This window comes from Zeus faber (assembly GCF_960531495.2).
Source record: "Zeus faber genome assembly, chromosome: 6".
Lineage (NCBI taxonomy): Eukaryota > Metazoa > Chordata > Actinopteri > Zeiformes > Zeidae > Zeus > Zeus faber.
This window is the reverse complement of record NC_137201.1, coordinates 19,788,010-19,800,915: the sequence shown is the minus strand read 5'-3', so window position 1 is coordinate 19,800,915 and position 12,906 is coordinate 19,788,010. Positions and strand designations below refer to the sequence as shown.

General features: G+C 43.9%; 1 protein-coding gene across 1 annotated transcript in view; it reads right to left on the bottom strand.

Annotated features, from left to right (window-relative positions):
* ano3 (anoctamin 3) overlaps positions 1-12,902 on the bottom strand; it is a gene marked incomplete at both ends in the record, with an annotated part of 31,190 nt that extends 18,288 nt beyond the window's left edge. Inside the window, 6 exons of the mRNA XM_080002478.1 lie at positions 210-254; positions 343-443; positions 579-734; positions 844-974; positions 4,242-4,448; positions 12,857-12,902. Of these exons, the coding sequence (XP_079858604.1) occupies positions 210-254; positions 343-443; positions 579-734; positions 844-974; positions 4,242-4,448; positions 12,857-12,902 (686 nt within the window). The remainder of the gene's footprint in view (positions 1-209; positions 255-342; positions 444-578; positions 735-843; positions 975-4,241; positions 4,449-12,856) is intronic.
* Between the last annotated feature and the right edge of the window lie 4 nt (positions 12,903-12,906).

Below are 12,906 nucleotides of genomic sequence, written 5' to 3'. Positions count from 1 at the left end.
AACGGATTAGCCCGAAAACTCTTTTATAACTTATTTGTTTTTCCGACTTAACTGATTTGCGAAGTTGCCCGCAGTGAGGCAGTGCCGCCGCCTGCACTGCACTGCATATAAATCATATGAATCCAATTTAGGTGATCAGCACGTCTCAAGTGAGCAGGGGGGGGGGGGATCGTTTCACATAACATCATAATAAAAGATAATCTACCTACCTGCCCAAGGTCTTGCTTTTCCAGTCGGTGAAATAGCATTTTTTCCTTGAAACAAAAAACAAAGCGATTAGAGGCAATCACAGTAAACCTCTGCAGGGGAATTATCCAAAAGTCCTGCATCTGTAACCGTTACCTGAACGGCATCCGGATGTTCATCTGCTCGGCGTATTTACAAAGTGTGTCCCACGGAGCGTGAATCTTCACAAACATGATGTCATTGTTGGTCAACGAGGGCTTTAAATGAAAGATTCAATCTGAGTTATAATCTCTGTGACAGTAAAACACAGCGCAGACCCTCCAGACAGACACGGGAGACAAGGAGTCAATATTGTTCAACCATCGTGGGTCTTGCCTCGGGCGAATCCCTACCTCCTTCTCCAGCATCAGGCCTTCTGCGCGCAGGTTCTTCTCGAAGGTGCATCTCTTCTCCACCTGCGGACTGGACTTCTTATAGACCAGGATGTAGTCGATGCGCTTCTTCCCGTCCCGGAAGAGGAGACCGGACGAGCCCACCGGGGTTTTCCCCTTCGGAAAGGATACCAGCAGCATTTTCAAAACCAACAACCGAGAAAGAAATTGTTGGGGATTTGTATCGCTTTTCTAAATCAAAGTAGGTATTTGGGATTGCGGTCACCCGAAGCGAGTCGGCCCGGACTTCTGATTTAGCGCGGATGACGGGTTTCTGTATCAGAAAGGACTCGTCTGCCCTTGCCGGATACGTGCTGGCTTCTGATTCCTCCACGAAGCGATCCTTGGCCTCCTCCGCTGCGGAGACATGATCAAATACAGTTAATAATAGCACGAGGAACCAGAGAACACGGCCATTTGCATTAGGGCCCTTGAGGCTTCGGTGTAGTTGTTCAAACAATGCGGTTTCGGAAACAGAACAAAAGTATTGAGATAAACAGAACAATGCCCTGAAGTTAAAGGCGTCAAATTTTATTTAGATAAACGCTTATTCATGGGAATTCATTGTCGAAGTACACAGGGATTGGTGTTGACTGAGATAGTGGAATAAACAAGATCCATGCTTTAATAGACTCCGAACTGTTTATTTAAAGTTACAATTTAATTTAAACGCCACCTCCAGCTAAACACATTTCCTGGCGGCAGTGAAGTTTCCTTCAGATTGTTTCTGTTTAGTCATGGAATTACCTTTATTTTTTTTTTTCTTTAGCTAAAATGGTGGTGTGGGGGTGGTGTGATTTTGGCAGCCACACCTGTCTTGGGTCTAGTAAATTGGGCCCGGCATCAGGGGTGGCTGCACGCCTGTTGACTCATCAGAGCATGAGACATGAGCCAAAATATATGGATTGTTGAATATCAAACTCACACTATTCCCTTTCAAAGGACGTAGGACTTTAGTATTCGTCAAAAAAAACCTTAACATATCGTGAAAAATAAGAAAATATCAAACATAAGCTGTGAGACAGAACAGCAGGGTGAAACAGTTTGCCAGTGAAAGCGCTGAAGTTCCAGACTGGCGCCGCATCTCTGCATTTTGGGATTAAACCCCGTCATATTATAATCCGGTCATTAAAACCAAACCTAAAACAGTAAAAAAAAAGAAAAAGAAAAAAAGAATACTGACATTTTTGGAAGTAGTTATTAGGATACAATACTAAATTCACAGAGGACTGAAAAAAAATGAAGCTGTTTATCATTGTGTGTTTGTACTGTTTTTCGTACTGTATCGAGCATCAAGGATTTAGGAACTTTTCTTTCAAACCATCAGGTCAAACACAGTGCTGCTTGTAAATACATCATGTCTTCTTTCCCCAAATTGATTCTATGTAAGCCACTCCGGTTTAACAGTTAAAACCTAATCATAACGTTTCATGAGGTCAAAGCCAAAGTCTGGATTTCATTACCGATGTTCTCACTGAGCAGGGAGCTCGCTGACCCCCTGAACGCTGAGGGATGACCACATCATGTGATTACAGCCAGTTATTGATTCGGGTTTCATCCCTGAGGACCGCTGACGGAGACCTAATGGACTCTGCCCGCAGAGGGGTCATCGCGGGCTAAACCCTGGCGGAGCTCGTTAGGTTAATTATGGTCTGTTCCGTTTAGATGTGGGTACCACAGCATCATGTGGACACTGTAGAGCTGCTTGACACTGGTGTACTGGTTCACGTAAGGGGAACAGGGAAATGGCTCATAATATTATCTTTGGAGAAGCCCCAGCATTTCTAACCCTCCGTTGGGGCAGGCTCACTACTTAAAGGATGGCTTTGCTGTTTTTCAACCCAGACCTTATTAAAATGTTGGTTCTCATCATTTACAAGTGTTCACGAACGCTCTGCGGTTGACAATCTTACCACTCCGCTGCAGCTTCTCACTGTGCTTAAATGCAGCGCGGGGCAAACTCATCTTTGCATCTCCTTTTTGAGAACGCTTGAAAACTCAACACTCAAATAATTGTCACACCAGATGTCTTAGTGAATTTGTTTTTTTCTAGACTCTTGGCATGACTATAGATGGATATAGTATGGATTGTTTTTCTCTTCAGCCTATTAAGATTGAATATATTGTGAGTTTTCTGTTATCGGAAAAAATCGATCTATTTTTTAAGGCTTAATCATTTGCCCCATTGGACTGCATTTAGGCGCACTGAGAGGCTGCAGCAGAGTGGTACGTTTCTCAACAGTAAAGGTTGTTGCTATGAAGTTATAAATGATGGAGGTTTTAATAGGGACTAGGCTGAAAATGGAGAATCTATCCTATAAAAAAACATCAATGTAAGTGGTGTCAATGTGACTTTTCCATGAGGGACCAAGAACACAAGCTGTGCAGAACGCATCGCCATCCATGACGTGCTCTTTGCAGAAAAGTGATTCCACAATCAACCTAGAGACATTGCTTTAATGTCTCTTCAGAAATATCAATACCCATCTGAAAAGTCGAGAAAACCATGGAATTTGTTGGGCAGGAAGATAAAACATTAACTTGATCCAGAATAAAAGGGCCACTACTCCTTGTCACTGTGCACCTGCAGCGTGCTCAAATGAGAATCTGGCTATAATGAAGAGGGTTGCAATGAATTCCGAATTTGCATCTCCAAATTGAGCTTGGACAAAGACCGTTCTGTCATGCTAATGTGAAAGCTCCATGCGACGGTCCTTCTGGATCGCCTCCTGCTCTCGATGTCTTCTGTCTAATCAAGTCCGTGCTGCGGTCGTGTGGTTCACTTTGGCTCTGGTATTTTCCAGGAGATTGTTTCAGGTTTTTTGTTTTTTTTTTATGTCCTGAAAGCATGATTGACACCCGTTCAGTCAGTCATATCTGTGAGTCCAAATGATCTTCACAAGTGAAGCAACAATTTATACAGGTATCAGGTATGGCTTAGATACCTGGGAAAATAGGCTCTTTGTATCGCAGAGTGTCCACAAAACAAAAATCAGATTTCAATGCACACACAATCAAACACACATAACCTCAGATTAAAAAAGAAAAGTGGAGTGTTTTATTTTTTTGGCACAGAGAATACTGGATGTTTCTAGTGGAGAAAAACTATATATTATATCATTCATTATGATAAAGAAGCCAAACTCAACAGTCAAACTCTAAACTCCACAGTAAACGTAATGGACCGGAACGGAAGGTAAACTTCTGAACGCAGAACCCGCATCAGCAATAGGAAAGCATTAAGAACGCAGTATTCCAAAAAACTGAGATAAGAATTTGATGAAAAGAAACAGCCGGTGAACAGGTCCCTGAACATCTTTGCCATTAAAGCCGACTCGACACGAAGTGCATTCACGGCGATAAAGTGCAGAAATAAACCCGAGGGGTTCTCATGCCGCAGTCACAGCTGGGCGGATGCTGCCATTTGCCATAATCACAGTCATTTTTTAGATTCCTGGATTGCACTGTGCGTCCAGCCGGCTATACAATGTGACTCTTACCACGTTTGGAGCATGGCCTTGAACACAGATGGGATTTTAGGCACGATCGCTGAGAACGTCAAACTAAAGCCTCAGCATCTTGGAGAGACTTTTTCGGAGACTAGACCCCCGAGGACGGACCCACCTGTCTGGGGCGGGAGGAGGCTGCAGGAGGTGCTGATGTTCTGCTTCAGGACCTGGACCTCGGCTTTGGGCTCGGGGGTCAGAGGCACGGACAGGAAGTGGTTGAGGTTGAGCGGGTGCGTCTGGCTCTGCGCCAGGCAGGGCAGGCTGCGGCGGGACGGCTTCAGCGTCTTCTCCTTCAGGATCTCGCTGATGCTGGTGTGCATGCCTGGAGGAGAGGGAGGGCGGGGCGAGTCAGGCAGTGACACTTCACCTGGGAATATGAGAAAGTACACATTGGGTGTTTATACCCAAATTTATACTTCTTTATCCGTATTTATACCTTGCCACACACATTTCAATTTGTTGAAAATGAAAAACAAAAAAACTAACTTTGGATTGATTGTTTATTTTATTGCACACAATGATATTTAAATATTTATGGATTATTTAAAGTGGGTACAGTTGGGAGTCATAACCCCAGACGGCTGACTAGTTTTCCTCAACCTCGATCTGGACCTGTGTGGAATGACAAACGGTCATTCCTCACATCCAAAAACCTTCTCGGCAGCTTCTGTACCCTTGAAATGAAACCCAAAAAAGATCAGAGAAAAGCACTGAGACTGTTATTCCCTTAGTTTTGATAAATGCGTTTCTACAGCCACAGAAGGGACGTGTGGGCTTAATTTGTTCTCCTTCGTACAGAGTCAAGGGGAAAAGAAAACGAAAGAAAAAGTCTCAACAACAAGAAGCAATATTTGAGATATGACTAAAATAGACGCTGGAGAGACTAAATCAATGGATGGAAAGAAGAGAGGGAGGAGGGAGAAATCACTCCAATCGCTCATGGTGCTGGCGAGCCGCGTTGGTAATGGTGTCATACTTCATACTTCACCCTCACCTCCACCTTCCATCACATTAACACCGCCCGTCTCCTTGAGCCAAGGAGAGGACGCAGGCTGAAGGGGCCCCACAGTACAGGGGCCCTGCATCTCGGCCTTTTGACTTTTAGTATGAATGGGATGTAAGCAGTGACAGGCTATTTACATTGAAGGCGTTTTGTCTGTTCAGAGTTTAAGACTGTACATTTTAGGACTCCTATCTTATCTTACCATGCAGATAACCTGCACGCCTCTCATCTCACTGACGAAGTCTAACAACAAATATGAAAATCTTTCCCCTTTTCATGTGTCATGAATGGGTTTCGCTCCTGCAGCGAGAGTTCCCCGATCGATTCATTCTCAGAGACTGAGCTTTTTGTTATTTCCCTCCAACTGCAGAATCAGAATCACAATGTTGAATTTCCCTCGGAGCAGGTGCCGGTATAGATAAAATACAAATATACAAACAACAACAAGATAAAAAAGAATCACATCAACAAATGGAATAAAATAAACAGATATACAAAGAGGATTGCTGATGTACAACAATGCAGGAATGTAAAAATATGTATTTGATGATGATGTTGCTATGTGCGGGTGAGGCGTGTCACAGCGAAGGGAAGGGTTTGCAGGTGGCGGGTTGAGGTAGGTAGTTCTAATTTTCAGTGCCCTGCTGACTCCCATCTCTGACAGTGTGGGCAGGGTGTGAGCGGTCAGCCATGATTTCCCCACCTTCTCCCAGTCTACATTGTCCCTGTGATTAATGTAGTTGTGAATATTCAGTACTAATAATGAGCGTGCAGATCTAGAAGCCCCTTCACTTCCACCTGACCTTTGACATCCCTTGACAACAGTCACTTTCATTCTCAGCTCAAAACAAGCTTCTCATGGGGGGCGCCCCCGGCAGCGCGCACCATATACGAGGGCTCAGTCCTTACCGCAGCCGCCCGGGTTCCATTCCGGCACGTGGCCATTTGCTGCATGTCATCCTCTCGCTCTGTCCCCTTTCTTCACACACTATCACTGTCTAATAAAGGATGAAAAATGCCCAAAAATATGTTTCAAAAAACAACAACAAGCTTCTCACACAACCGGGAGAAAGTGACTCCCGTTCACCTCCGACGAGGATTTCTCTCAGCAATGTTTATCCTGAGGGTCCGCGCTGCGAGCGGAGCTATAAGTCAGCGCAGCGTCCAGACGCGGCTCTGAATGGGATTTCCCTGCGCTGGTGGGTGAGACGGGGAGTCATTTCAAGATACGAGCCTGTGGGCCCAGGGGAACCACTAATCATGTTGTTTATTCACGCTGCGTCTCATCCTCGATATAAAATGAACAAAACTAGTGAGCCACGGCTGAAGGGTAGAGCATGAACAATTTTGGAGGATGCCTGTGAGCCCCTGTGAGCCCACTCTTCTCTAGAAGAGAAGTTCTGCACTTGGCGACGGGGAGATTTCTGAACAGGAAGACTGAAAATCATTATCTTAATTGCTTGGCTTGAAATATGACGTCCGGCAATAACAAGCCTCCCTTCCCGGTGCCATAATTACATCTTAATGTTCGTGAACGCTCAATATTGCTTCTCTGCCCCTCAGTCCCAATCATTAAAAACACTGAGCCAAGGGTCTGCTATCGTTGTATAAGGAGCTTCATTCTGCCGATTACATTTGCATTGGCATTTCGGAAAGCTGTGTTTCTTTACGGTCTAATCTACGGGAAGGCTTGATTCTGTCCACGACGCAGGCAGCGACGAGATTTTTTTTTCTCGACCGGCCGGTAAAAGCAGCTGCAAGCCTCTGGCCACGGAGTGGGATGCCCGAGCGCCATAATTCCCCGGTCTCTCCACATGCAGTTTTATTATATAAAAATGTTCTGTTGCGGGGTACTTCTCACGTTCTCTCCATTAGAACAATCGATTCGTTTGGAATGTCTCCGGTGAGTTCACTGCCCGGGCTGTAAGTGATTCCAGCAGACGGCGGCGCTCCGCACCGTGTCTGGAATATCAGGGCGCAGCCGACTAATGGGCCTGGCTCGGCTCGTCTTCGAGGTCCCACATGGCACCCGGGTTTAAAATAGTCCCACAAATAGGAACGGGCGGCTGTTGGGAGAAAATTGTTTTTCCACGACACAGATAAGGAAAGAACCTCGCTGGCTCTCAAACTTCCACCATATTCCAAATCGTTCACTTGAAACCCTCACGTAATTTGTTTTTCTCTTAACTCCAAGGGCTGGTGTGCATTATAATTGGAGGACAGTGTATTGAAAATTATGTATAGATTATATAGCGTTAAACTGATGCCCAATCCTGTCTTTAATCTGGCTGCTGGCTGGATGGCTGGCTTAAACTGGTTTATCAGGAGAAAGTTAATCCTGTGTGTGTGTGTGTGTGTGTGTGTGTGTGTGTGTGTGTGTGTGTGTGTGTGTGTGTGTGTGTGTGTGTGTGTGTGTGTGTGTGTGTGTGTGTGTGTGTGTGTGTGTGTGTGCATGCGTGCGTCTCCCTGTATAAACCAGTAGGCACATGTATGATTCTCTGGGTCAGCCGGATAGCACTGCAGACACAGGATCAAAAAAGAAAAATGAAGAGTTTGGGAAAAGGTTTGTTTTCGGAAAGCAGACGCTGCTTTTCGGGGATGAAGGGGAGACGCCCCCGAGGCGTCTCCCGCATCAGTGTGACAGTCATCCCACATGCACGCTCGCAGAGGCCCCCCCGGAGCTGCCTGCTCATCAGAAAGGGAGTGGGGGCCAAGCTCCGTGGCAGGTTGTGATCCAGGATTTGGATCTTTGCCGGGAAGGGCCCTGTGATGTGGGATTATCAGGCATTCCACAGAGACAATTTCTTGTTGTCGGTCTTTGTTGTCTGTCGTAAAAAAAGAGAGCGCGCACATGGGACAGAGTTGCTCTTTGTTGCGCTTTGAACCCGCGCACAATTTCCGTAAAAATGACGGCGACATCTGATCAAAACCCGTTGTATTTATGAACATCATTTTATCACCTGTGCTCAAAAAGTCAAGATTCTAACCCAAATAGCTAAAAAAAATAATAATAATAAAATAAAAAAAGGTCTGAAAGCTGGATACCATAGATACCACACATAAATGAACGGTAACTTGGGTTTTTCTGGAGATGGCTCCTCGTTGCTCTTCTCCAAACTTCAGCTGAGTCAAAATAAACTTTGCGGGCAGGATGCTCGCTGCTGGATCGTCGAGAATTGAGGTCAGTGGGCTCTTTCCCGTCATGCCTCCATGTTCCCTCATTCCATAACGTCAATTATTCATCTTTCAGCCGGTGGCCCTCTCTCAACTGAGGGACACTCTGCACAGGAATGTTTTAGGGGGAGGCAGACGCTGCTCGCTGGTGGCAACATTGACCCGACGCAGGAAAGGAGAGGAAGGGCGAGGAAGTGGAGCCATGAGACAACACACACACGCACACGCAAGTCCAGAAAAGTCCGTTGTGCTCATCTTTTATCAGGTTAGCGCATGGACGCCGCACTAATGTTCTCCGAGCAATCAACGTGTGGAAAACTATTAGAATGAATTGTAATGACCCTCCAATAAACACATCAAATGACACACAGCTGCGGCTGAATGGAGACCCCAAATTACCCATAGTGTTTGTGTGATTGTGTGTGTGCGGGCGTGTGCGTGTGCCTCTGTGACAGTCTGACATCCCATAAGGTGTGTCTCACTGCCCTGCAGTTTGCTGGGACGGGCTCCATGATCCCCGTGAGCCCCAGAAAAAGAATGAGTGATGTGAAAGGAAATGGAAGATTATAAGTGCATAAGTGCTGAGCGGCAACAGCAGAACAGTTTGGTACAGACCATCTGCAGGAATTAATAGAAGGTAGGCGTATTCGCTGATACAGCGTGCCAGTATCATAATATAATTCCCTGTGTAATGAGTCTTTTTTTTTTTTACAAGAAATTCTTCAAACATTTTTATGACTTATCACACTTCAATCAAACTCCATTCGCCCTGACGTGGAATGCACTCTAAAATGTGAAGCACTGTTTAAGCATTATCAAATGATACTCTTTTGTTCTAACTGCCTGTTAAACGCTTTTGAGGCTTACCGAAAACAAGATATTATCGTTTGTCATCTTTGTCATCGTGGAGGAATAATAAACCCAATTTTGTATAGACTGAATTAACAAGGATAGAATTTTTTATTTTATTTCTCATGAGGTCATAGGTCTTAAGGGAGCTTTGTTTTAAAAGTTTTAATCCGCTGTTAAACTGCATATTACCTTATAATTCAAATGGATTCCCCTCAGTTGGATTAACTGGGGGATTTAAAATCATCACATACTGTATATAGCATTATACGTATATCATTATTGTAATCATATTTTTCACAAAGCTTAGAAATTCACATCCCAGTATCAACACAGCGACCACAGCTCTATAACAGCTTGGTGCCCGTAGTCAAAAATAGTAATAATTGATATTGTGGAAGCTATGCAATTATTCTTATGGGTTTTCTGATTCATTTGAACTGTATTGACGTGTGCACGCCTAAAGTGCTGCTCAGTCATTCAATCATGAGGTGCTTCGAGACTTATCTGAGGGGGAATATCCTAGTATTGACTTGTCGGTATTGATTCTAGTCTGAAATAGTGATTTGTTGGACCACAATGATGCCACTGTCCAGGAGTGAAGTGTTGAGGGGGTTACTTGATACAAAGTAAGGCTAAAAAATATGTATATTTCACGGAACCAACAAGCAAGATACAAGCCAAACCGACACAACGACAACGCCGTTTTGAAAGCAGATGAAGACGCGGCGTGTCGAGGCGGCGGCGGTGACGCCCGTCCGCCGCTTCCGCGCTGAGACATGCACACACCTCAGACGTGCACACACCTCGGAGCAGATGGGCAGATTCATCACGGTTCTACAGGGTTCCAGGACCCTGTAACACAGCCCTGGCACATGCCTCTGCATTGCATCGTTTGAGCAGATTAAACATCTGTATTGCCCCGCAACTGTTGTCGATCTGTACGTTTGCCACACACACAACCTTCCCAATGCGTTCTGGATCGCTTGTAATTCCCACTACGTCACGGGATTTTCTGCAAAGACGCTGCTGCGTGGATGTGCTCACGACTCACTGGGAGGTCTGCGGGGAGCCGCTTTTCAAGCAAACAGCCGAAGGACGACGCGCGTCCGCTGCCGCGACATCCAGCCGCAGAGAACTAGGATTTGTAAAGTGGTGTGAACCGTAAACCAAAAAAGACATTTTGACGCCATTTAAAAACGGTGGATGTTGAAGAGCTTCAAAGTGTAAAGTTCCACATCCAGATTGGATTTGCCATTTTTAACAGTCACCGGTGTATGGAACATTGCCCGCTCTGACAGAGGACACATTGCATACACAACTTTCCGGTTTCTACAAAAAAAAATTTTAATCAACAATTGATTTGGGAAGCATAGCTTATTGCTGGTGATATTGTTACTTTGCCAAATCTGCCTCCCAATTGATGTCTAAATATCTATAAAACCATCTGCCTCCTTGCATAACAGGACAGGTGGCCTGCTTGTGCAATCAAAGGTTTAAGCATTTTTCCACCCCGAATAGAAACACACACAATTGCACGGACACACTCCTGTGACCTCAAACACACACACACACACGCACACAATCTCTCTCTCTCTCTCTCTCTCTTTTGAGGACAGGATAAAGGTAAAATTAGACCGGATCAGAGTTTTTCTCACACACACACACGCGCGCACGCGCACACATACGCATGCGCGCACGCACACAGACACACACACACACACACACACACACACACACACACACATACACACACACACATACACACACACACACACATACACACACACACACACACACACACACACACACAGCTCTTCGCTAATGGGTATTTTTATCCAGGCTGATTGATTTATTATCTCACTATGGACCTTTGTTAAACACTACTGGTGTGTTACAGTCTCATCAGGGCTGTGGACAGTTTACTGGTGCATGATGGTACAATAAAACAAACATTTATAATGGACACAATATATAAAATCCGAAAAGTTGGATACTAACTTGGATAAAACTATTAGTGTGTTTGTTGTAGACCTTCTATAATATAGATATGGATGATATAGTATATTCTTATTCATCTTGTGCTGCATTCTTTGCCTAAACCATTACATTCAACCAGAGGCCTTGGGTTGGGTTGACTCTTTGATTGATTTTACAATGAATTGTAAGATTTTATTGGTTATTTTTATTGCAAATCATAGCACAAGGCCACATTTTATGACATCAGTTGGGTCTACGACAACAACAGGACTTATGGGTAGAGATGCCAAATACTGATCTGCCCCAGATAACCTATCGATTGATCAACATCTGTGGTTTGTGGAAATCTAATAATTTATGATAGTACGTGGCGAAATGACACTGATGTATAATGATTATTAGTGCTGATAAAGTAACATTTGGACAGAGGTTTTCCCTGCTTCGCATGACTGGAAGTCCGCATCAACATTTTCCAGATTCCAAATCCACATCATCAGCTGAAAAAACACACAGAGGTCATGAGTGTTTCTGTAGAGAAAGTCTTTGGTGTCCGTACGAGGAACAGCTTCACCAACAACAAACAGAATTCAGACGATAGTCAGCTGGAAAATAAAAAAACGAACTACTGCAAGTGTGACTGTCGCACTAATGTTCTTAAAAAGCCTCCGAAAGGCTCTGAAATCAATAAAGAGCTTTTAAATCAGCCTGGAAACACAGTCATGACTTATTCAAATACATTTCCAAATAAAATAAATATCACATGCAGAGTCAATATTTAATGTGTGTTGCAAATTTCTGCGAGGGAGAAATGCACCTTATGCAGCAGTTTGCATTAATGCAATAGCATGTGACACTGGAAGAGCCATGCATGCTTTCCTTTTATTTTTAGTTTTGAAATTAATTTCAGGTGCAGATTCCTAAAAATTATAAGAAGAGAATTCATTTCTGATTACAGAAATAAAATGTATTTTTTTCAACATTTTGGGGAAAAGGTAGTGTGAAGAAAGGGTACCTGTGAAGGCAACCTTTAAATTACAGGTCATGTGTAATCAAGAAAATATGAAAGTATGAAAATATGAATTTCTTTATAGAGTATTGAACTGATAATCACCCAGTGAAATACCAGCAACAGCAGGACATTTCACCAGTTATTTAGCATTTGTAGGGATTAAATAAATTACAAAATTAGATGGTAAATAACATCAGAAAATCTGTGATTAATCACATAACACTGTTGGAAGTAACAGCTGCTTTACTAGGAAATGAGAAAATATTACTACCAACTTGTAATATCTATATAATATATAGACTAAAATACTATTATATTTGCAAAGTGCAATAATAATTCTACTATCCAGTCAGTCACATCTAATACTTATATAAATGTCATTGGTTTAGGTATATAATCAGTTACTGATACTTTCAGATGTTATTTTGCATAATGAAGAACAGGCTTCAGAGGAAACTTGCTCTGGTCCAGTGCAGTTCACTAAAAGAGTATTAAGCCCGAAAGACCTTGAATGCCTTTAATGATCGTTAAAAAGTCAATGCACCCCGGTGGTCCCTTATTTCTCCCCATCTCACTATCCCTCACTTTGATACACGACATGACCCAGACAGCACATGATGGAGTGGACTTGTCCTCAGCAGGTCCAGGGGCCACAGACCCCCCAGCTCTGCATCATGGGAGCGCACAGCCAACTACAGTCCAGTCACAGACCCACCTTTCTGCTGCTTGAAGGACTGGATGGATCCGGAGTGGTGCACCATGGCT